Source organism: Phaethon lepturus, unplaced genomic scaffold (assembly GCF_000687285.1).
Source record: "Phaethon lepturus isolate BGI_N335 unplaced genomic scaffold, ASM68728v1 scaffold5747, whole genome shotgun sequence".
In the NCBI taxonomy this organism is placed as follows: Eukaryota; Metazoa; Chordata; class Aves; order Phaethontiformes; family Phaethontidae; genus Phaethon; species Phaethon lepturus.
In genome coordinates, this window is record NW_010552479.1 from 37,622 (window position 1) to 62,770 (window position 25,149).

At 39.9% G+C, this 25,149-nt stretch overlaps 1 protein-coding gene across 1 annotated transcript in view; it reads left to right on the forward strand.

The window, feature by feature from the left end:
• The window catches only part of CPXM2 (carboxypeptidase X (M14 family), member 2), a 78,258-nt gene that overhangs the window by 25,909 nt on the left and 27,200 nt on the right, over window positions 1–25,149 (forward strand). Inside the window, exons 2-5 of the mRNA XM_010291220.1 lie at window positions 408–517; window positions 8,131–8,270; window positions 23,206–23,290; window positions 23,809–23,959. Coding sequence (XP_010289522.1) covers window positions 408–517; window positions 8,131–8,270; window positions 23,206–23,290; window positions 23,809–23,959 — 486 coding nt within the window. The remainder of the gene's footprint in view (window positions 1–407; window positions 518–8,130; window positions 8,271–23,205; window positions 23,291–23,808; window positions 23,960–25,149) is intronic.

Here is a 25,149-nt window from a genome sequence, read left to right on the forward strand (position 1 = left end):
CAGTAGCTTGGAATGAGTACGGGATGGAGGGGAAATGAAAACAAGAGATGAAAAAGAAAATGCCAAAAAGAGAGAAAAATAAAAGGCCATTTTACTGGCATTTTGTACTGAAAAGCACTTGACAGGAAATATTGTGTGTATCTATGAAAAAAATGAAGCCTATAGCAGGCAGTAATAACTATCTGAGACCCTCAAAAAGCCAGATCCTCAGCTGGTGTAAATCAGCATTGCTTCACTGATTTTGTGAGAGCTGCCATTTCTCATTGACTTCAGCAGTGCTGTGCTCATTTATACCAGCTGAGGACCCCAGCCAGCTTGGCACAAGTGAAGTCTAGAAACTTTGAATACTTGTTTGTTTTGTGTTGCCTTTTTTTAAATTAAATTTTAATCAATCTTTTGTTTTGTAGATTGTCCTCCACTTGGTCTAGAGACATTAAAAATTACTGACTTCCAGCTCCATGCCTCTACAGCAAAGCGGTATGGCCTTGGGGCCCACAGAGGAAGGCTTAATATTCAGGTAACATCGATTTTTCCCCGAAATGGGAGAATGGCTTAAGTTTGAACCATTGTATTAAGAGAACCAACGGATGGTTATCGGTTCTGACTACTTTGTTAGCTCACGTAATTCAAATGAAGGGGAAACACTGGAATTACAGAAGTGCATCAGGTTGATGGATAACCTTCAGATTCATGGGGCTTAGCTAGAAAAAAACTCCAAACTTAGTGTGCTGAGGGTGCAATTCCAAGCAGACCTCTATGAGCAAGCAAAGGTGAAGGCAGCCCAGAACTGTTCCCTTCCCACCTGGAGGAAGTCACCCCAGCTCCCTTAAGGATCAGCCTGGAAGGAAGCTCACAGAGCAAGTTGCTTTGTTGCTGTTTGCCTGAAGCTAATGACAATAGTTAATTGGAAGTGTGGTTTTAAGTGAAGCAGTTGCCTTAAGGCAGTTTTTCAGAAGCAATGGTGATGCAACCAAAAAATGCTTCAGTTCAGAAGTCACTAGCATACAATCTGGTTTAGATTCTTTTATTTGATATTACAGATGTGTTCAGGTGCTTTGCAGGACCAAATTCTATTTTCTGATTTCTTGTGTTTCTGTTTTCCACTTTATTAGTGCTCTTTTCTGAATTACAGTCTTTTCCAGTGTAAAAATGTTACTTTTGCATAATAAAGTACAACATTTAAAACTCGAAGTCATAAACAGGATACTAGCAACAAGCCAACAGTCAAAAATCTCTAAAGTTTATTTCATGTATTAGTAACCTTTTGTTATTAGACCCTCGATTAGGGTTTTTTATCCAGGTGAAGGGGTTTGCTAGTTAATGAACTAAGCCTGGGACTAGAAGGGATGAGCTCTAATCAGCAGTGCAATTTCACATGATGTCCACTGCAGTGTAACGGTGGGCAGCTGCTGGAGGAGGGACCACTCGGTTAAAATCCCACTGTGCAACTGCCCTCCTTTGCTTCAGCTTCTCCTAGTGCCTCAGCACAAACAGCTCTGTGAGTTTCTCTATGCAAGAAAAAAAATGTGGGGCTTTTTTTTTATTGTTTGTTTAAATTAATTAATTTTGGTCCAAAAGCTCAGTTTAACAACTTTGGTGTGCAGCCACGTGAGCATCAGAGCCAGCTGGAGGTGAGTGGTGGGGATGGGCTCTCCCTTTCCAAGTCAGTGTGGAGGTACAGAGGCTTGGGTGCGATGTGAGGTCTAGCTTGTCAAAATTTGACTTTCATCTTTAATTCCTCTTGAGATCCGAGTGAGGTAGTTTGCTGCTTTATTTTGTAGTCTCTACTAGGAAAAACAAACAAACACAACCCATGAGCACAAAAACAGTATGTAGAGGATGTTCAGGTGGGTTCTATAGGAATGTTTAATTACTTTTATTACAGTTTTTGTTCATATAGCGGCATAAGACCGGGGACTGATGCAAAACTCTGAATTCTGTTGGGTGTGGTTTCTCCTTTTTCATGCTGGTGTTAAAGTCCAGTTTATTTAACCACAAGAATGACCATACTGGTTTAGACTAGCAGCTCATCCAGCCCAGTGTCCTGTCACCACCAGTAACACTGCCTTAAAATAGGGCAGGGTAAGGCTCTTACCGAGGAATGGCGTTTCCCCTAAGCACAGTCCAGCCTGGGAAGCGAGCGGAGGCGAGGTGCCGCTCGGCTCTGCCCTTCCTGTCGGCTCCCGGGGCTGGGACTAGGCCAAGCCCGTTCCTTCTGGCGTCCCGTCTCCTCGGCCCTCGGGGCCTGCGCGTCTCCCGCCCCGCCCGGGCCCCGCCGGTTATAACGGTAACGCGTCTGCCGGTTCTGTGGCTGCGGCTTTGATACGTTTATGTGCTTTCTGGAAGGTTATTGGTTATGTGACTACTTTAACTTTTAAAGATGTCGTTATCCTCATAACCGCGTGATTATGTTTAGCAGCCTACTCTCACAGGCCTTAGGCTATACTTGCCTCGGTGCTAACACTTCAGCTATGTGTAAATAGTTAATCACGAGACATGTGTGCGTGTAGAGCCAAGAGGCCTCATGGAATTAAAAGAAAGAAGAGTTAAGGACCGAGAGATTAATGAGTACACAGGAGATACCTTAACCTTGAGCACAGAAACGTCCTAGCAGGAGTGCTCAAACAAGGATGATAAGAAGGAATCGCTTGGCTGTACAGCAGAAGGGGCAAACATCCAAGGAGAAGAAACTATCCTCGGGAGACCCGTGACCATAGGAGGGGAAAAGGAGCAGGGGGCTGACTCCCCAGACGACCCCCGATGACCGGCCGAGACCCCCGCGCATGCCTAGTGTAGTTTGGCAATGCCAACATTATGTAAATGTAGATAGGCGGGGAGGGGGAGATTTCTCGGAAAATGTGTGAATATTCATGTCTTTAAGGAATATAAAGGATGAACCTTTATTTCAGGGCATGCACGTTAGGTGGAGCGATCCCCATGCATCCAGCGCTGCAATAAAGAACGCCTGTCTTCTAAACTTCAAGCTAAGTGTTAGAGGGTTTTCTTGCCAACTTTTTGGGTACCAGTTTCTTTTATATTTATTGTGACAATAAGGTCCCCACCTGCGCAGCGCAAGGGCTGTTGTCCCTTCCCTGGAGGGCTGTGCAGAGTCTCGGGTGAAAGGACCTTCTGCCCTGTGCAAATTGGGTTTTTTGTTCTTCTTTGTCCAAAAGATGGTGCCTTTTTTTTGGTGTGAACAAAGGCTTCACAGTGGCACACTTCTGCTCGATACAGACTTTCGTGTTGTCATTTCCCTGAGCTGTATGAATTCTACATGGATTGATTTTTCTTGTTATCCAAAATATACTTTTTTTTAGTATAGCAACCTAGCTTCTCCCAGGACTGGGGGAGGCTCATATATAAATAACCCAGTGACATCTGGCTTGTAGCAAAGTGACTTCTCTGGCTTACTTTTCTTGTTTAAATGTAGCCCTTTTTCTCTGCTATGTCTTTACCTCTAATAAAAATTTCTAGTAATACTTGAATCAAAAACTTTTACCCTTACTGAAAGCTTATCTGTACGCTACAGATACAGAAAATCCCTACGTCCCTTGACCACTTGGTTACCACTATGACTGGCAGTGTTAAAAGGATGGTCTTGCATTTATTTTTTTCTTTATGTACTGCTTCCCTTAGAATTACCTTAAAACTAATAGTACTTTAACATTTTTCAAAACCACTTAGAATTTGCAAATCTTATCCCTCTCACTTGGGTTTCAGTGATCAATTTTACATTGTGTTAAGAGTTTCAGTAGTATTTAAAAGATAAATGTTTATAACCAAGAACAGGTACTACAAGGGACTGACGTGTTGGATGGGTGGTCAGGTCCCTGGTGACTTCCCTTCGCTGCTCAAAAGGGCAGGTTGCAGCATGCTGGGGAAAGGCAAAAGGCACTCATTTAGGCAGCTGTTTTCATGCTGTTTAGTCTTGCACATGAAGAAAAAGATTTGTCCCGAGTCGGAGAGACTTTGAGAGGCTGGTGTACTGCTTGAGTTTCACCACGGCACTATGCTAAATGTCTGGCGATGAGCAACTTTATGGGCTGCTGCCCTTGTGGTATGGTCCAGGTTTTGCCACAGTGTCATCGCAATATTCTTCCCTGAAATAAGGCAAAATCCACCCTTTGCTCAATCTCATCATCTGATGCAAAGTCAGCTGGGAAGCTTAGGGCTCGCAGAATAATGAAGTTTTTCAAAGGCTTCTGAGTGTTATTTTTTCTTTTTAGATTATTTGAAGCGTATGAACGTAATCAGGCAGCGTATGCTGTAGTTTGAAGAAGGACAGGCTTGGCAGGACTGGATAAAACCTTCGAGGATCTGCTTCGCTTGTGACCTTGTACTGTGTGGGACCTGTCTGGATGTGGCGATTAGGCTGGACCTCTTGAGGGCAGGAGCAATGCTGCTCGGGTTGTAGGGCCCTGTATATTGGAGATCTAGTCTGCAACTGCAATCGGGAATTATTATAGCATAAAATAATATTTAGTGAGGCACTGTGCATTCAGGGATAAAAGTCATTAGTATTTGTCACTTGTAAAATAATTAGCAATGGTTAAAACCTGAAATAATTAGTCAAATTATGTTTCTTCCTCTTCCCCACTTTCCTGCTTGGAGAAATGCAAATAACACTGCAGATTTACATGCACATGACTGCATTACATAGTTAACTAGCAGGATGTATTGCTTTTTGTCTTTTCAGTTCTCTCTTTCACTAGTTCCTTTTGAAAAGCTCCATTACCAAAACACAAGCAAAAGACAAAACTACTGAAGTTTTGCTTTCAGCCTGTGTGCTTTAATTCTTCTCCTCTTTCTTACTGGCAGCGGTTGCTATAAATACCTGTGATGTTTAATTAATTAATGCTGCCTCCCCCCGCCCCCGAATTCCTATGGTAAAATAATGTTTGTGATCACCCTGCTGGGAAAGGAGAAGAATTTAAGCAGAAGTCGTTTGATATTAGGTATATTTTTACTACTGTTTCTGCTGACTTGTGGCAGAGACTAAAATTTTTTTCTCATTTCAATACGTTTAGGCAGTAATATCTTTCTCCTCATTACCAAATAAGGCTTTTGGAACAGTGATAACGTGAGCAAGTGTTTATTCCGTCTTGCACATGTCTAATTCAGAAGAGAAACAAGAATTAAAATCAGAATTCATATAATTTCTAAAGGAATTGTAATCTTTTGATTTCCCTTCATCTTACCTTCTGGGTACATAATAAGCAATTGATTTGTTTTATTTGAATGACAATTTTCAACATTCACATTATAGATAACTTAGTAGTGATGGAAAAAAATCCCTTTTCCTATATCAAAAAAGGTATTTTTTCATAAGACACTGCATATTGAGAAATATTTTTGCATTTGCCTGAAAGTGAGATATAAGCTGGGTTAGATTTTGAGTTATCCTTAAAAATTTAGTAAAAGAAAAAAGGGTTTGCTTAAGACCTAGTCCTTACTTCCAGTTTTGATTAGCTCCTTCACTCTCCTACTTATGAAGGTAATATCAGTGTCTAAAATGTATAGCTTAGTTATGCATGTCATAACTTGAATCCATTATCTCTGTTAATTCAATATATAATTTTTAAATTAAAGTAAACATTTAACTGAGAAAAGATATCTTGATCTATAGTCTTTGATTATTTAATGATAATTGTTCTCATCTTTCAGGAATGACAATTTTTCCGAGGAAATTTAATAGCAATTGTAACTACTAAATATTTGATTGAATTTATAAGGGTTTTTTTATAGAAACAATGTTTTGAAGTGGCCATAGGTCAAATTCAAAACTTTAAACACCTTAAAAAAATACAGACTTGAAACTTGAAAAAAGAAGATTTAACATAAATTTACTTGGATGCTTTTCCTTCAGAAATATTTCTAATAAGAACTTCTCATTGATTAACCTCCTCTTTTTCAAGTAATACTCTGTGCTAGTTAATACACAAACACCTGATGCTTTTTACCTAGTAAAAATATTCTTTTAGCTTCAGAGAAGCTGATATCAGGAAATAAGAGAGCAGGAAGAAGTAGCAAAGCAGTTTCTTTTTTTTTCTTTTTTCTTTTTTTTTTATATTCTCTTTGCCCCTCTTTAAGGCTGTAGTATTTTAAGCTGTGCATAACTGTAAGCATGTCCTTTAGACTCCCCATATTTGATACACAACTTAAACATATACTTGGCTTTAAGGCCAGCTGAAACCATGGAGGCTTGAGTATGTAATTTAGAGTTTGGGGTTTTTTTGCAAATAAGCTCTTCTTTCTCTCTCTTTTCCTTCCCTCTTCTCGCTGTTATGTGGAGGAGAGGTTTATACCCTGATGAACATCACATCAATGGGAAATATCCTCAGTCTGAATGAGGACCAGGGATCCCAGCTGAAACAATGAGAGATATGGGTACCTGGTCTGCAGAAATTGGTGGAATTTCATCCGTGTGAAAGGGATTAGCACGATGCTGGTTCAAGGTGCTCTGCAGATCTTAATGCTTCCTGGCAAGCATTGGTTTTAAACCCTAAGGCTACTTCAAATTCCATCTTATTTTAGAATGCATTGAAACCTTTTCTTGAAAAAGGTTATAACTCAGGTCAATGATCATATTTATGTTCTTGTGTTTTCCCATTGTTCAGTTGTCCTTGGAGAATCTATCTTCAATAGTTAATAACATTTTTTTCTGTATCTGGTACTTCGGCTTTTGTACAAACTTCACTTTAAAGTACCAAAGTTAATACATAGAAGTAGGTGGCTTATTGTAATTTTGGTAGATGCAGGAAAAAAAGTAATTTTTAAGCCGCCCTATCTCAGATTAGAATACCTGAGAAAGGGACAAGTTTTAGGCATTTTACCTGTATCTGTGTTTTGCAGTGCTTCCTTCAGATGCCACCAGGCTCACACTGGGAAAAGGGATTAACAACTGCATCCTCTCTTTGGGAATTCGACCCACCCAATGCTTGTTTTCATAGAAATGGTCTATAAAAATGGAGGTAGACAGACTTGTCAATCACTGCCATTGTAACCCAGCTATGACTGTAATATCTGTTAATTCTGCTCAGTGGGAAGCTGAGGGATAATTCAGGAAATGTAACTGGCAGTTGCGTTCTTGAGTACTTCATCTGTGTCTTACACATACACATGCACCAACTGTAAATGTACCACTGAACAGACAATAGCTGTATACCAGAGCTTTAATATGTGTCTCTAATATGAACTCACAAAGTTTTCCAGCATCTTCATTTTTATTTGGGAAATATTTAAGGCTATAAATTCTTGTAATTGCATGGATGGCAATGACAAATCCACATTAAACACAGATGAAATATCATAAAAATACATGTAGGCTCAGAGGACCATATGGAAAAGCTGCTGTGCTCTCTATGGCAGTAGCTAGCTTGGTGCCAAACATTTCCTGGGCTTTAGTAATAAGATAAATATCTAAAGACCTCAGATATTATGGTTTTTTAAAATGCTATTTCAGATGTATCTGGAATACAGCTTATTCAAAATACCTTGCAGCTATTTCTTTTAAAATGTTGAGAAGGCTGTTTATGGTGGTTTTGCCAGCATAAATTGGGATATAGATTGGTACACAAGTTGGATTACAGTTGGGCATTCCTGAATTTTTAAGCTTTGACATTCTAGTGATGAAAATTAATAATTCTGGGACTGAAAATTGGTGGAAAATAGTATTACTGTTTCCATATGTCCTACACTCTCCTTTGCTCCTTCTAGGGGAAAGGAGATTGCTCCGGCATTGACCATTATTTATGTGGGTTGGAGATAGATTTTTAGGACTTTCGTAACTCTGAAGACCATGCGGATAGTTCTGGCTAAAGGCTCTATCAGGCCACAGGCACAGACAGGGGGACTTGAGCTGAAGCTCTGTTTATGCTTGCTATCTCTAAACTTTTATGTAATGGTTCTTAGTTTTTAAGGCAACTTTGCAGAATTTCCCTCCCCACTTTAAGTAAGAAAATACTTTGGTCCCTCCATATAGCTGTTGAGAATCACAGTCTCGGGGCTCTTAAACTGGAGCCAAAGGAGTAAGTGGAATGAATGATGACTTCATGTGTTATTTCTTTTTCCCATGAAAGACCTTCAGTTTCTTTGTCCTGATTTATGAAGACAGTTTTGCCTTCTTTTCAGGCAGGTGTTAACGAAAATGATTTTTATGATGGTGCTTGGTGTGCAGGAAGAAATGACCCATATCAGTGGATTGAAGTAGATGCTCGAAGGCTAACAAAATTCACTGGAGTCATCACACAAGGAAGAAACTCTCTCTGGTCGTAAGTACATGCTTACTTTTCTCCATGAGATTCTGAACTGTCAGAGCAAGGAATTCATGTTGTATTGTGTTTTGATCCTTCAGGGATAAAAGAAAGAATGGAAATGCTGTGTGACATCAAGTAATTGAATGGAGGAACAGTAAAAGGCAATATATATATATATTAATATATATATGGCATAAAATACACGTTTAAGGGTAGCAAGCTTCTGTAAAAATTAGCTACATCTGTTAAAGGAATCAACAGGATTCCCTCAGATTATATGCATTTACAGTCACCTTGTCAAATTTGCTTATGTTAAACTTCCTCATTCTTTTCCAATATTTCACTTGATTAGTTTAGATACTAATATCTAATTAATTTAGATATTAACACTTTTAGATATTTGTTTAGAATAACCCCTCATTTTTGATATTTCCTAATATATAGGCAATCACCAAACAATTGGTAAAATTCCAAAACAACATGATTTTTCAATGAGCAGTTAAAACAAATTTTATATCTGTACTTTTTTGTTCTAAAGAGGAATTTATAATAGAACCAAAGCCCACATGGCCTGTGTTGACCAGGACTGCAGTCTTTGGTAGCAACCATGCTGTGTTTATGGGTGCTAGGAAGACTCCATGCAGTTCAAGCCTGCTTGATAAAAATCTTTTAGGAGGGAGTGCTTGCCACAAGTAAGGCAACTGCCTTGCTGCATTGCTCTAAGGAGGCAATCCAGCCGCATATAGTGGCTGCCTGATAGTGTCTGATAGTGCTGCCCTCTTCCAACGCTGAAAACATTCATGAGCTTTCTGCTTACTGCTTCTGTTACAGAACAAGTGTATGGCACTGGGAAATAACTGTTTTGCTCAGACTTGCGTCTTGTTACTCATTTGTGACCTGCTTCTGAGTGTAGATGCCCAGTGTGAATGAGGTGAGAATTATATACCAGAGATACAGTAATCAGCTGGCATAAAAAGGAACTGGAGGTGATGGTTTATTTTTTACCTGATCTTTACAGTGTTTGCTCGGTCTATTAATTTCTCATTAAGTCTCACTGCATTATATGAGCAAATAATCCCACTTGCACTGCTAGACCTTTTGACTGAGTAGTGCAGGAGATGCACAGCCTTGGATCCGTTCTGGTCAGATCTCTCACTTATGAAAATCAGTGTGCCATATAATAAAGGCAAACCAGAAAAATACCACTACAGCTAAGACAAGAGTCTTTTTTTTTTTTTCTCTATAGTTCAATTTTCTGGTTTGTTTTTTTTTTTTATTTCTTTTAACGCTGCTGTGGGAGTAGGAGCTTTTTTGGCAATAAGGTTTCTATATTTATTCCACATTGTTCTGTGTTAGGTAGATAATTACTGTAGCAAAGTCTTATTCTTTTCTATATTCATACTCTTGACATTGCTGTTCCTATCAACACTAGTGCTGCACTGCTTCGTCTTGTCATATTGCTGTTTTCAGTTCAGCTATATTGAAAATTTACAGCAGGGTTTGACACTATAGCTGGCATTCAGAGTTGTGGGGTTTTTTTGTTTGGTTTTTAAATCACAAAATCTTGGGTTTTGCCCTCTGACCCCGCAAAGAGTTGGTGAGCGGAACCCTGAGGGTCTGCAGTAGGAGCATGGCTGGTGCTGTGAGAGCAGGACCAGGGTTCTCCTGGATTGTTACTCACATCTGCAGAGAAATGGGCACATTTCTGCTTCAGAGGAGCAAAGATGGTTGCAACTGGACTAGCTGTACTGTGGGGTGGGCTAATGTCTCCTGGAAAACATGTCCTGTAACACTGGGCCCTACCTCATGGAGGGGCCAGGAGAGTGGGGAGGGGTGACCTCCTTTCCTACCTCCAGTTTGCATACATGGGACTGCCATGGAGGTGGCTTTTCTTGTTAGGGTGTGATGGCCTTCAACTCACTTGGTATGTGTTGATACAGCCTTGGCTGTGGGATTGCCTTCCGTGGAGTCCACCTCACTTTCTGTCTCCCCTCATCAGATTGAACAGATAAAACCAGTGTACTTGATGTTTTTGTGCTCAGCTTCTGCATGTGTAAGTCCTTAGATTTTTTAAAAATAACTTTGTACTCCCTGAGGTACCAAAGTAGCTGTTCATGTTTCCAAAAGAGTTTAGGCTGGTATATGCAGCCCTCATCTGAGGCAAGAGTGGTGTCCTGGGGTTTCCAGAGTCTCAGCACATAGGGGCATCATACCCAGGAAGGTGGCAGATGCTGCTTTCTGAATTAATCCTGTTGTTGCATCTGAAAGATGATCTTCTCAGTATGACTTTCTACCCCAATTCCTCCATCAGTCAAGAAAGCAAGAGGGAAGGAAAAACATGAAATTCTTGTATGGCTAAGATCTACGCAAAGGGAAACTGAATCCAGACAATAGTAGAGACCCTGAGCTTGCAGCAGAAGTTGCCTTAGGATGGTGTTCAGAGGTGCTGATGGAAGCTTTGGTACCTGTGGTAAACTCAGAAGATAAAGATCTGACTGTAGTCATAAGAGTTGCATGTGGTGAATGGCTTTTTGTAAGCCAGCCCGGGAGATGCAGGCTGGTAGGACTTTTACTGGCATGGAAAGCTTCTCTTGTGACTCTCTTTCCATAATGGACACTAGAAGCAAAGGAGACTCACTAGGTTTTTCTCTTATACTTAGCTACTGACTGTGATGGTATCAAAAAACACTTTTTATGATATGAAAGTTTGTACAAAAAGATGCTGTTCTGTTACCAGAGGCACCTTCCCAACTTCATAAAGTTATGTTACAAGAATATAGTGCTTTCATAACTAATAGAAACATATGTTGGAAAATAAGCTTATTTCAGGTAGGAGAGCCAAAAAACACCCCTCTGATCTGTGTTGTATTAGAAGCAAAAGCCTGCCAAGCTTGAGAGGCAAGGTAAGATTTTTATTTAAGCCTTGGAGACTTTCCCAGCATTATATAAAAAATCAAGGCACTAGGATATATGCTAAGCTCACCAATGCTATTATGTGATAGTGATAAAGAATCAGAAAAGCAAACTTCCCCCCCAGCCCTTGTATTGAACAAGAAACTTTAAGTGAAAAATTTACTTAACTGAAAGTCCTCTCTGAGCTTCTGCCTGGATCAGATTTGTACCTGTCCTGGTTCCTTTAGCCTCCTGCTGCTGACTCAATGAGGACATGTAAAATTAAAAGGGAGGGCAGGCAAGGACACCCTGCTGAATCCTGCAGCAAATAACTTTGCCCCTCATTGCAGGGCTGCAATATTTGAATTATCAACAGCCTGGTCTTTGATTCTGTTTGTATGTCTGATGCTGCAGCCAGAGCTAGTATACTGGTAGTGAAAACAACCCTTTACTCCTTTATAGCAGCACTGGCAACTGTAGTCTGGTTTTGCTGATGGCCCACTCCACCCAGAGACAGTCTATTCACATCAAGCCTTGCTTATTGGTCTCTTGGAGCTTTATAGGCAACAGGTGAATTGAAGGTTACCCTTGACACAATGCAAAGAACACAAAAACGCCTGAGGTTGTTGCTTTCTGCATTCTGGCAGGAACTGCTTCACCTCAGTTATTCCTCTCCCAGTCTCACTTGGAAAGCTGCTATTTCTTGTCTGTCTTCCCCTGTGGGCTGTGGCTCTGCTTGCTTACCTGTCCAGGGCTCTTGTGCTTGAGACATGATAACCTTGAGGAGGAAGAGGCCAAGAGTGCAGAAATGGCTCTTGAAAACACAGATGACCTGAGTGGAGAAAGAAAGAAACCATGCTTGTTAGTAACGAATACTTGAACTGTTTAATCATTTCCTTTTTAAGGAAAAACACTTCTGAGTCAAATTTTGTGCTCAAGCTGCCTGGCTGTGAATTCCATGATAGTCACATGGAATAAAATGTTTCTGCTTTTCTTTTTTCCTCCTGTAACAAGAAAAAACAGGCTTTGAATAAAAACTCCTGAATTTGAGGAGTCCTTCCTTTTACCAGTCAAAGCAAGCATGTGGACTCAAGGGCTGTTGCTGTTCAGGCACCTCAGGCTTTCTTGGGAAACCCAAAATCACGGTAAAGTGCTTTTTTTACCATCATAAATGGTGGACTCTGCTTAGATTATTCAGAAGATCTGCAGTTGTTGAATTTCTCAGATAAAGTGAGGCTAGCTGCAAGAACCAGGACTCGTTTTTTATTTTTCACACTGAAGATACCCAAAACGCAGAGATGCTACAAGTGTGGTTTGATGTGAATAAGAGCTAACACCTTGAGAGTGGTCAGATTATCAGTTCCTTTGTACATCTGGAGTTCAGGGGCTCTGGGCAGTTACCACAGTGTTTCACTATGAATATGCGGTAGTTGATAAATGGACATTGGTGACTTCTCTTTGCAGAGCTCTTCTGTTTGCCTTCTCAGGCTAGAGACAGTTGTGAGTGGTGTGACCTTTTAGAAAGGCACATGACAGCCTCCTCTGAGATGGTGCCATAGCTGGGCTATAAGACAGTTTATGGCTGAATATTTGGGGGCAAAGCAAAAGATGTAATTCTTTATATTGCTGCCAACACATCCTTTGGTTTTATGAACTATGTATTTTTAAGCAACTATTCAAGGCTGTTGAGTGGGACACTGGAAGCAGCACTGTGAAATTATGCCGTATATTTAAAGCAATGATGTGGTACCTTAAAATATGCACTCCCTTGACAGAGGGAAAGAAAACATTAATCACTCTTAGCAGTTTGGCAAGACTCTTAAAAAACATAGGAAACATGTTTCCCACAACCCAAACAATTTTTTTGATAATTCAGCACCAACTTTTGTATCAAGAGAAAACCCACATATCTAAATAGACTCGGTGTGTACTGACTGTAATATAAAGATTCAGACTGTTTCAACACAGAGGATGTTTTGATTTTTAGAAGAGGATGCAATGTTTCAGTGACTAAGATGTATTTGTGATTTGAAGCATTTCCCTAAAATTAACCTTTCAACCATGTTAAATTAGACACTATCACTGCATGTTATGCAATAACTAAATTACAACAATAAGAAAAAGCATAAATGGAATAATCTGTGTAGAATGCTCAAATTCCAAAGATAAATACTGATTTTTATGAAAAAAATCAAAATAGACTTATTTCAAAGTATGTTTTCTTTCAGCCTCATGAAAATATTGAAGTTTTTTTTAATTTTATGCAAGATATTTATCTTTAAGAAAAAAAATATGGGGGTATGTGGCAATTTTCAGAGTCTAATTTGGGTAGAGGTTAATCTGCAAGCCTTGCAAACCTGCAACAGGGCTCAATGTTAGTTGCTTGGAGGAGACAACAAATCAATGGCATTGCTGGCTGGAAGGAATAATTACAATGACTTGCACATACTGCTTGCTTCTAAACTGACCAACTTTTAAACTGGTCACTTGTTCATCACTGCTGAAGCTATTTTTTAACTAGAAGTTAGCGTACATGCTCTTGCTGCATCACTTGTTTGACTTCCTCGTGCTACTCTGTAGGGATAGTGCATGATAAACACCCAGCAGACTTTATTTTGTGTCTGATTATGTTTTTGCTAAAAGATAGTTGTAATTGAATAGGGGAACAATTTTGCAGTTGCCTATAGTGGACCCTCATCCTCTGCCTTCTCTGTGTGCAGTGTAGCCCTTCGTGATCCCCAGCATCCCTTTTGACAAACTGTCCTCAGGGAATTGTAGGTCTGTTGCAAGCTGGGTGCATTCCAGAGAGATAGCTGACGATAAATTCAGGTCAGTGCAGTTTACTTGCTTCTAATTTTGGCAGTATGACATTCTTCTCTTTCTTTAGTCACAAAACAAATGTGTTGCCCCAATTCTAATTTATTGCTATACTCGTTGGCAATTCCTCAGGACCTGAGATTTGTTTTTATGGAGCCTGTATGTAAGGATTGCAAGGTGGTAAACTTCCTTGCTTGCAAGAGGGTAAAAAACCTTTCTTTCTCCCCAGTTTATCAGCCATTTATGGTATTAAATCCATGGTCTTAACAGTAAAATTGTCTTCATGAAGAGATAATCACATCAGCATCTTCAGTATTGCAATAAGACTGTAAAGAGCAGTGATAATCCTTCTGGTGTAACTGCATTAGCATTTGGCACAGTGTAGTGGTTACTCATAGGTAACTGAGCTGTTTCTACAGATACCAAAGAAAACACAATTTTGCACTGTACATGTGAAGGGGCAAAATACAACAGTGCAATGCTGCTTTGAAAGCATAGTAGAATAAACTCTAAATCCTGTCCAGCTCACAAGGACAACAGACATACTTGGCATTGACTTTCAAAGCAGTACCTCCTATCCCCACGCAGAGACTCTAAAAACACACCCTGATGAAACTTCAGCAAATTCAGTGAAAATGTCTTGATGTTTTATCCAAATCATGTAATAAAACAAGCAGCTGCTCTGTACTGATATGAATTGGTACAGTGCATCAAATCAGTGCAAACTGTTATTTTCCCTGACGGGGTGACAGGACTGCAGAGATTATTACAGCTTTCCCAAAGTCAGACTTGGAGTGAATTGTTTCAAATGCATTGAAATCATATCAAGTATATTGATGGGAGCTATAAAACAACCTGAACTCAGTGCAGAAAGACCTCCTCCAATATATAAACATCATTAGTTACATATTATATTAGTGTTTATGGCTGGTTTTGTTAATAAGTTACATTTTCCATTAACTCTGTCTTGGTGGAGCCATCTCACGGGCTCTCGGTTGTTGCAGCACTGAGAGTCAAACTTTGGCAGCTTCAGCCTTGGGTGCTCTCCATCTATTCACTTAACTTCAATCCCTGTGCCACATTAGTCTTCCACCTCAATTCTCGTCCTGCACAGGATTTTGGTACCATGTTCATCACTGCCGATGAACAGTCACCATCCGTTGCCAGCACTGGGGAGATGGATTTGTGACCAGCTCAGATGGTGTGTGTGGGTGGAGCTCTGACAATACACCCAGAAACCTGTTCATGCTCTCACAAGTTTGAGAAAAATGGCAAAACTGATCACGTTCTGTTGTGGGTATGACTTGTCACAGTGTTCTTGCTCCAGTTACCACTCTCTTGCCAAGACTTGGTGACAGCATGTGGTGCTGGGAGGGAGCCGGTCACTGCCATCCCCATGAGGCGGTCTCCTGCCTGGTTAACCACGGCTATGCACTGGGAAAGGATGGTGTTGTGCGGAGAGAACCTGCGTTGCACAGTGAGGCTCACTGGGGATGTTCAGAAGAGGAAGGAAAGCTTTTTAACCTCTGTGGAAGGGACTACAATGGGCAGTTTGAAATTAAATGAGCTGAAGCCTTTAGGAAAAGGATGCATTAAATGAATACAGGCATCTACTGCAACAGATTACTCACACTTATTAATCACAACCTTGACTTGTGTATTTTTGCGTGTGAATTATGGCTCATTGCGATGAGAATGACTGTGTGTGGGGTTACCTAGGGGACATCAGGCTCCTTTCCCCCCGACCTGTGCCCTGCACAGCCCTCCCCAAGTCAGCATTCCTTCTGCACGTGCCAAGCGGCACTTGGCCACATCTTTGTGTGCGCTTGGTAGATGCAAGTGCCTTCAGCATTGCTTTAAATATGCTCACAGCTGTGCACGTAAATGGCAGTATTTGCTGGTTACTGTCAGAGCTTTTCATTTTCCATTACTTTAATATTCACAGGAAGGAGACAAACAGGCATAGTGAGGTACTGACTATACAGTTCATATTTTTCTCCTTAAATACGTGACTGATATACAAAGGCGTGTAGGCACAAACAAGAATGGAAAATTAAAAATGTCACAAAAGGAGGTTTAGAAGAAAAGGAGTCACAGCTTGGTTGTGTTTAGCAGATATAGAAGATATGAAAGGGGCAAGTCTGGTGTAGGAAGAATTTCAAACACATACACCCTCTTTGCAAAGGGTGGCTCAAAATGACAGGTCTTAAGACCCTAAAATCTTTGGGGCAGAGTATGTCTTTGACCCCATACAGGAGGCCTGGCACCTTCAGGTATTACTGTCTGAATGTTCAATAGCAAAAAGAAACACCCATAGCCAGCACCGTTTTTTCTAGAAAGGTCAGTCCCTTGTACTCAGCACTGGTGAGGCCACACCTCAAATATTGTGTTCAGTTTTGGGCCCCTCACTACAAGAAGGATGCTGAGGTGCTGGAGTGTGTCCAGAGAAGGGCAACAAAGCTGGTGAGCGGTCTGGAGCACAAGTCTTATGAGGAGCGGCTGAGGGAACTGGGGTTGTTCAGTCTGGAGAAGAGGAGGCTGAGGGGAGACCTTATGGCTCTCTACAACTACCTGAAAAGGGGTTGTGGTGAGGTGGGTGTTGGTCTCTTCTCCCAAGTAACCAGTGATAGGACGAGAGGAAATGGCCTCAAGTTGCACCAGGGGAGGTTTGGACTAGATATTAGGAAAAATGTGTTTACTGAGAGAGTGGTCAAGCATTGAAACAGGCTGCCGAGGGGGGTGGTGGAGTCACTGTCACTGGAAGTGTTCAAAAAACATGTAGACGTGTCACTTCAGGATATGGTATAGTGGGCATGGTGATGTTGGGTTGATAGTTGGACTTGATGATCTTAAAGGTCTTTTCCAATCTTAATGATTCTGTCAGAAAGTCAGAGATTAAAATCTTGTTCAAAAGTGGCTGTAAGTAGCAGCCTGTTGGGTGTGAAATGCATTTGCAACCCCAACTCCTCACTGAGAAGAGAGCTTTGAAAAAAATCTGTGCTTAATTCATTCTGAGCAAGAGGAATTCTGGCCCTGAGCTTTTCTTCATAAGGCTTCTGGAAATCCAGATTTCACAGCAGTATATTAATTTAAGTCGACTAGAAACAGTTTTAAAAATTAAACATTCAGAGATTTCAATTATTAAAAAAAAAACCCTTGCTTGCTAGTCAAGTTCCATCTCTTAAACTAGAAACAGTTTTAAAATTTAAACATTTAGAGATTTCAATTATTAAAAAAAAATACCCTTGCTTGCTAGTCAAGTTCCATCTCTTAAATCATATTTATTTTAATTAGTTTGTAAAACCTGCTGGGCTACCTGTGGTTTGACTGAGCATTTTTTGACTTGGCTTGGTTTTGAAACTGTTGGGCAGTGAGTGATTTAAAATTTTATCAGCATAAATATTATTATAGAACATTAATATTAATGGTTTTCTATTTACTTGCATGAGAATACAAATTACTTTTTCAAGTAGAAAGCCATTTAATTTCCAGCATGCTGATTCTGTTGTACGATTACAGATTTATCTAAGGTTTGCCTAGTTTTTTTGGTAGAGATTCTGCTATTTCAGGTATTTTGGCTTGTCAGTTTATATATTATTGGAGGATACACATTTGTGTTCCTGTCTGTTTCTATTTTCTATTAATTTTGGAATTTTGTAATGCAGAAAAATCAGATTATCATGATTGTAGAAGAATAATATTGTCAGCTGGAGTCAGGTCCATAGTAGATGATGCTAACTTGAACTCTGGCAATGTTTGCTAGTCTCATCCCCAGCATCACTGCCACTGTGGGCTTGAGCTTCTGCTGACTGGCACCTCATTTGTGTCCCTGTCTGTTTCTATTTTCTATTAATTTGGAGTTTTGTAATGCAGAAAAATCAGATTATCATGATTGTAGAAGAATAATATTGTCAGCTGGAGTCAGGTCCATAGTAGATGATGCTAACTTGAACTCTGGCAATGTTTGCTAGTCTCATCCCCAGCATCACTGCCACTGTGGGCTTGAGCTTCTGCTGACTGGCACCTGCTAATCTTCCTCATTTATTGCAAATCATGTGGGGGTTTGGTGATGTGGAAAAGCATCCTTGGAGACTAGGATAAGAGTATCAGATTTATCTCACTTGTTGCTTATTCAGCTTTCCATAATTGAGAAGTTTGCCCTTAAAATATTGTATGCAGCAGATGCTGTTCAAATAAAATAAAACTATATCCAAATAGTCAGAAGTCTCAGCCGATCTACTGGCTTGCTGAAGGTTGGGCAGGCAAATGCCTGGCATCTCTCCACTACTTCTCATTTGGCACTTGCTGTGTGTTGTGCTGAGCTGGGATTCATCTATGTGTCTAACACAAGAAAAGTAAGAAAATTATATTGGGGAAGGCAAAAGATGTTTTGTTCTGGTGCTGTCATGATGTCTTTCCCCACAGTCAGTAGCCTGATGATGTGGGTAGATAACAAAAAGCTGATTCTCTGGACAGGAACTTGCCTAGGTTGTAGGATACCTGCTTTCAATTCTCCACTTTGACTCACTTTGACCACTTCTTCTCTGAGCCTGGGCACAAGTCACTTAATCCCTCAGCTTGTCTTTTTTGGGTGGAAATGGACAAGCTGGACATTCCCATGCATAATAAGAAATCGAATTTAAAATCGAAGATGTTTAAATAAACCTTCTCCAAAGATAATGCATTACAGATTAAAACCAACTCATTAATAATAATTTAAAAATCCACCACATTAAGAGAATTTGGATCATATTCCGATTTTTCCATTTACTTTCTGTGCAACAAGTTGATTAATCTTGGCAATAGATACTGAACTTTTTCAGATAGGTTTTCTCCTGAAGAGATAAAGCTGGCATATATTTTAAAGAAGATTATTAATGGGAAACATCTGAATCCAAATGATTCCTGTCAAATCTGTATCTCATGATTCTTTTCTAGCATTGATGAAAATCGTGAGGCAGTCATATAAGTAGCACTTTGTGCTAGAGCATGGTGAACTACAGGTAACCTCGAATACTTTTGAAGATACTGTCATGCAGTAACTTCTGTATTGCCTAGCTGCCTGCCAAGAAAGAGCTCGATAATTAATGCACTCTTTTCTGAATGCTGGCATAGGACTGTCCCTGAATTATGTCTCCTTGACTCTGTGAAACTAACAAATATCCATGGTATTGTCTGAGGAATATAATAGTAAGTCCAGGGAGATTTTACAGAGTGAATTCAGAAGAGCCCCTCTAAAACAACGGTAGGGACATTCTAAGTACTGTAAAGCTTTATAGCTTGCTCTTGGCTTTCTTTAGATAGCTTTATTGTTCAATGCTGATGGGCCCCGAAAAGATTTGATGTGCTGTGCTGCAGAAATTAATGGCTGCAAGTCCCCAATCCAGTGAGATGGATCTCCTTGTCATCAGGTAACAACACAGATGACATTCCCCAATACTTCTTCTAGCACAAGATATTGCTCTAGCTGTCCTGTTTCTGTGACAGATTTCACTGAAAACTTTAGATTTCTATGTCTACGTGAATAAACTGAGCACCATGTATGTATTAAACTCTGCAATTCCAGGAATTGTGCTTACTGTAAACAGACTGGCTGTTGATTCGAGCCCGTGCAACACATCCATCTGCTTCCTGGAAACATCAGACCTGTGCCGCACATGTGTAGAAAATCTGCAGCTTTCAGGAAGATTTAGTATGTTGAATGTTCTGCTGCTTCTTTGTATCTGTAGAAGTATCTGGGACTTAAAAATACTCAACTGCCTGATCAGAAGGCCTGTGCATTAGCTTCTACTAGTTTTCCAAATACTCTGAACACATGCATGCATGCAGTGTTCCCCTTCCCCACCGTGGCGAATGTGATTTCAAGGCAGAAAATGCCATTTCTGAGAGGAATCTGAATTTACAGCAGCCTTAATATTGGCAGAAGCTTTTTATTTTTATGATGTTCGAAAAAAGGGGGAAGAATTTAAGCACCTAGAGGCAGTTTTGCATTTAGTGCCAGTGGGAGAAGAATCTGGTCACCTGTGATGTTTTTATTCTGCATCTCAACAAACACAAAATAGATGCTTGTTCCTTATGGGCAAGCACAGTAAATAGGATGCAGTGTGTGACCCAATACATTATGCTGATTTATCTCCTCTTGGGATGCTCTGTAGTCCTCCTGTACTCCAAATGTACAAGATGGGATGTAGTTTCATTTGTATTTTAATTGGCAGACTGCCTCTGAAAAGCATGTTACTTGTTATCACTCAAGATAAAATATGTGTGACTGATTAGTCTACATTTTCCTTTGGGAGAATTTGAACCTTTGTAACTGTAGGGAGTTAGAAAATTAAAATCTGGTAAATAAGTCCTAGCTTGGAAATATTAGTGTAACAGCAACATTTTCTCATGCCAGTAAAATAAGCTGGTTCTTTTAAAATCTTTCTATATGTGCCATGATTTTCTTACAAAATTCTCAATTATAAGGAATGTCCACTGTTGTCTTGTTTTTATGTGTTTAATTCTGGTTTAATTTCTTTTCCAGGTGTAGAGTAATGAATATGGATGTATTGTGTTTGCCCTCCTAACCTTATTTGTGCAATTGAAGTGAAAAAAGTTCTGTAATATTTCAGAAGCATCCATGCTATTTGGTTTGTGACATTGCCTCTTTTGGTCATTTGACCTGATTTTGAAAAGTGACCAAGAATATTTAAAACAACGATGAAACTCTCAACAACAACAAAACAAAAAGAAAGGGGGGAAAAAAACAACACCATTTTATATACACTGAATATGTACACATTCAAACCCATGAATTTTGTTCTAAAGCTTGGTTTCTTTTTCAATCAGAAAAAGCTATTTTTCCTCTTCTTGGAGTTTTGATGTTGGCCATTTCCAAAATTCCTAATTTCCATCTTTGCTAGAATTAACTGTGCCTTCCTTCAACTTCTGATCATGCATAATTGAGGGGAAGAAAGTAAAGTACTTTACAAGAGTTAGTAGAAATACATAGCACACTGAAGTCACTATCTATTTTATTGTATATCATTTCACAGCCATGAAGACTTGAGTTCGTAGAATCTTTGGGTTGGAAGGGACTGCAGTGAGCAGGGACATCCCCACCGAGAGCAGGTTGCTCAGAGACCCGTCCAGCCTGATGGGGATTGTTTCCAGGGATGGGGTATCTACCACCTCTCTGGGCAACCTGTGCTAGTGTTTCACCACCCTCATGAGATGCCAGCATGGCACTTCACAGGTCTCCAGTAAATCCCCTAACCCAGCAGATCTTCCACTGACAGGCAAACAATTAGTATTTTCAGAGCGTTGCTAACTTCTTAAAGTTGTTAAACAAGTGTTGAAGTAGCGTGTGCATTACAAGTGATAGATGTATTCATCTTTTCAATGCAATAATAAAAAGTTCAGTTTGGCAATAGTCAAGATTTTTCCATTTAAAATAACATGAATGGCAAAATCCATTCAATGAAGAAGGCTGGGGAAAGATTTGCAAAAGAATGGTTTAGTGTGTAAGAGAGAGCTGTGTTTGTTCAATCATTTTTTTCAAAATCTCGATACCTCATCTTTTACTTTGGGGGATATTAGTACACTACATACAGAAGCGCTTTTCCAAATTCTACTAAACACCTAATCTTTGGGTTTAGGTGTCACTGTAAGTCTGAACATCAGTTTTGTGTAAGTGGGATGACTGTTACTCTGATAATGAAATAACAGATGGAAATCTAAGGTTATAAATTTTCTGCTGCCATGCATTGACTTAGGTGTTATCTGAAGGTCACTATTTTGTACAAGATGAAGCTGGGTGACTTGTGCTGATCTTGTGGCTGATGAATTTGCTCTTGTTTCACCCCTATCCCTTTTTTTGGTTGTCACCAGAAGCCTCTCAGTAAACACATAAAGGTTAGTTTGTCCCTTTAAACATAAGCACAGGGGAGTCAATGTGTGTGTTTGTAGGTAGTTTGCTCATATTATTTGTTGAGTTTAAAAGAAAGGAAAGCAAGCAAAGCTGTATTTGTATGGGTGCAGTACAAGGGGAGGTTTTTCTTAGGTATGCCTGTCCTTCCAGGGTACTCCCTTATCTCCAATCCATATGCTCAGCTGCTTCTTCCATTACCGTCCCAAATTGCCTCTATTTCTCTTTCTCATCCCAAAAGTTTTCTTTACTTTGGTTTCACTGCCAGCAATCTGACTGTGTAGCTTAGCTAAGAACCCCTGTTCAAGAATGACTGCTTTAGAGGACTTCTGGCTATGCAAGATCAGTTTATCTACATGAAAACAGAATTTAATCATTCTGGACTGACTTTACAGTACAAAGATACCTCCAAGCCACAACTCTCCTCCAAGTCACTGCCTATTGAAACCAGGAAGGTGTTAGGGGAAAAATAAATTACTGCTGTCCTTTCAAACCAATAAATATGAGAGGAGAATCAGGACATTACCTTCTCCATAGCTGTATATACATTACCATGGGGAATGCCTAGAGAGTGTAAAAGCTACATAGCTTTAACTTCACTCAGAATATAGGAAGCAGCATTTTATTTCTCCTAGTGCTGCTCTTTAGCTGAATACAGACCAGGTATAATTTAAGTATGAATAAAGATTTGGCTTTTTTAGATTAAAGGGGATTTTGCTGTAAATCAGATAACAGGCCACTAGAAAGATCAGCCTACCGAAGATTGATCTGGATATTGTAGTAGAGCAATGGTACTGTGATCAATTGGACTCTCCTGTGCAGAGGCAGAATTGTCTCTGTGTTCCTATCTGTTGCTGATAAATACAAGAATGACTGCAGGCTCCAGTCTGGAAGAAATGGAAATGTTGATGACTGAAATTCATGGATTTTTCCTCCTAGAGGATTTTTTTTTTTTATCCTGTCTGATAATAATAGCAGAAATAATAAATGTTCTGTAGCTGAAAAGGTAAGGTTTTAGAATGATGGGTATATCTGTTCTAGATAAGCCATTTATCCCAAAATCTGTGTATAAAAGGAAAGGAAAACAGTAATGCCTTACCTCCTGGAATCCCAGAATATTATCATGTTGGTTTTTTGTTTCTATGTGCTAGGCTTTTTTAATTATCTGTTGAATCTAGATTTGCATGTCACTCTTTCAGCCAAGTGTTGACAGGACTTTGCCAAGGGGGATTTCCATTGCTAGCAGTCTTACAAGCTTTATCACATTAAACATACTTTGCGGTCATTCTAAGTTATGAAAAAATAACTTAGGTACTCTTTGTCTTTTTCAAGGAGTAACTGGGTGACCTCTTACAGAGTATTGGTGAGCAATGACAGTCATGCATGGACTGCTGTCAGAAATGAATCTGGAGATGTGGTGAGTATCACAAAACAGACGTTTTATGAAGATGAGCAGATGTGGGAAAGTGAGGGCTGTCCACGTGGAGTTTTCATTTGCCAGATTAGTCGGTGTAAGACTAGAAGGCAATGTGTCTCAGTGGTCCCACTAATTTTAAGAGCGAATCACATAATACAGAGAGGGACCTAGAATATCCTATATGACAAATCTGCACGTCTGCCTATGGCAGTGGTTTTGCCTCTGATGAGGTATGTTTCTTGTTGCATGGCCCATGCAAGGGTTAGCATCAGTCTGCTGATCCCTGAGGACATCTCATGCCCATGAGGTGCCTATTGCCAGAGAGAGGGTGTGGAGCTCCGGCTCTTTTGCCCTCTCTGAGGGTCACGGGGGGATTGTGCTCTTTGAAGAGCAGTTCTGGCCTGAGCTACCATCAACCTGGGGCTGTACCAGGTGACTCCATTTGTTTCTTTTACTAGAAGTGCTATAAGCTTTTTGAAGAATTGATCTTGCCATTTTCGTATGTTTGGCCTGCATAGATTTTCGAAGGAAACAGTGAGAAAGAGATCCCAGTTCTCAATATGTTGCCGGTGCCACTGGTTGCACGTTATATCCGTATAAACCCTCGGTCCTGGTTCGAAGAAGGTAGCATCTGTATGAGACTGGAAATCTTAGGGTGTCCTTTGCCAGGTAAGAGTCTTAAGTGATGTTGACATGGATGTCTATGCCAAGACTCAGAATTTTTATTTCCTTTGGATATCTTTTTGCTTTTGATATAATAACTGTCTTTAGTGAGTAGGGTTATGCAAAAAGAAACAAAGCTATCCAACCAGATACACGGACAGTATCAGGACAACTCTTCAAATGCAACCACGTAGTATCTATAAGTGGCTTTATTAATAAAACAAGATTGGACGATCTAACAATATTTCCTCTGTTGTTCGGGCTGAAGTGCAGTGCAATTAATCTTACAAGTACTAAGGAGGCAATAAGATTATGTATCGGGACAGTAACTTGCAGATGTCCTAAGTTTAAGGCAAGAAAGAACCATTATAGTTATGTAGTCTGATTATTTTTATTTTTATTTCATTGTATAGGCCATAGGATGTCCCTAAATTAATTTGAAGGCAAATACTGTGACTGAACTAGTGTTTATCTTGTAGAGGGGAAGGAGGGAAGTTGGGGATGTAAAGAATTTCTAGCAGCTTTCAAGTGTTATCAAATCCAGCATGATCCGTGATAAGTCTTGGGTGAAGGTAAATGGTCCTATCCTCAGTAAAGACTGTGGAAAAACCACAACTTGATGTTTAGCACAAGCTTCAGGTGTTAGATGTTTCTCTTATCACGTGAGTGTAAAATACAATTAGGGTTTTTCTAAACAGTGTATACAAAGTGAAACCTTATGCAAGGCCACTTAAAAAAAAAAAAGACGTTCAATACTGCAAATTCTGGCAAAGCCATGTTTCTGCTAAGCGCATTGTAAATAGTGTCACAGTCGACTTGTGTCTTCATATGTGTGAGCATGTATATAAATATTTGAAAAACTGTTAGTTCAAACCTTTTATAAGTTGCCCACTACTCATTCCACAAGATACCATAAGATTCTCTTACCTGCTCTTTTTTCTTCTCTTTGATCTTAAATTCTGGCACCTTGGGGATAGCACGCTCCTTTTTTTGCAGGGGGCTATGCATAGTATTTTCAGAAATACTAGAACCAGAAAGAGAACTGCCTTTCCAGAGCCTATCATTACTGCTCTAACTGTTCCTGCTGCTCTTCAGAGACTTGCTGCCTCCAATTCCACTGTTGATGTAGGGTCTTCACATGCCAAGCCGAGGTAGCCTGATTTTTGTCCTTCAGATGTTGAAATGTGTTCAGTTTT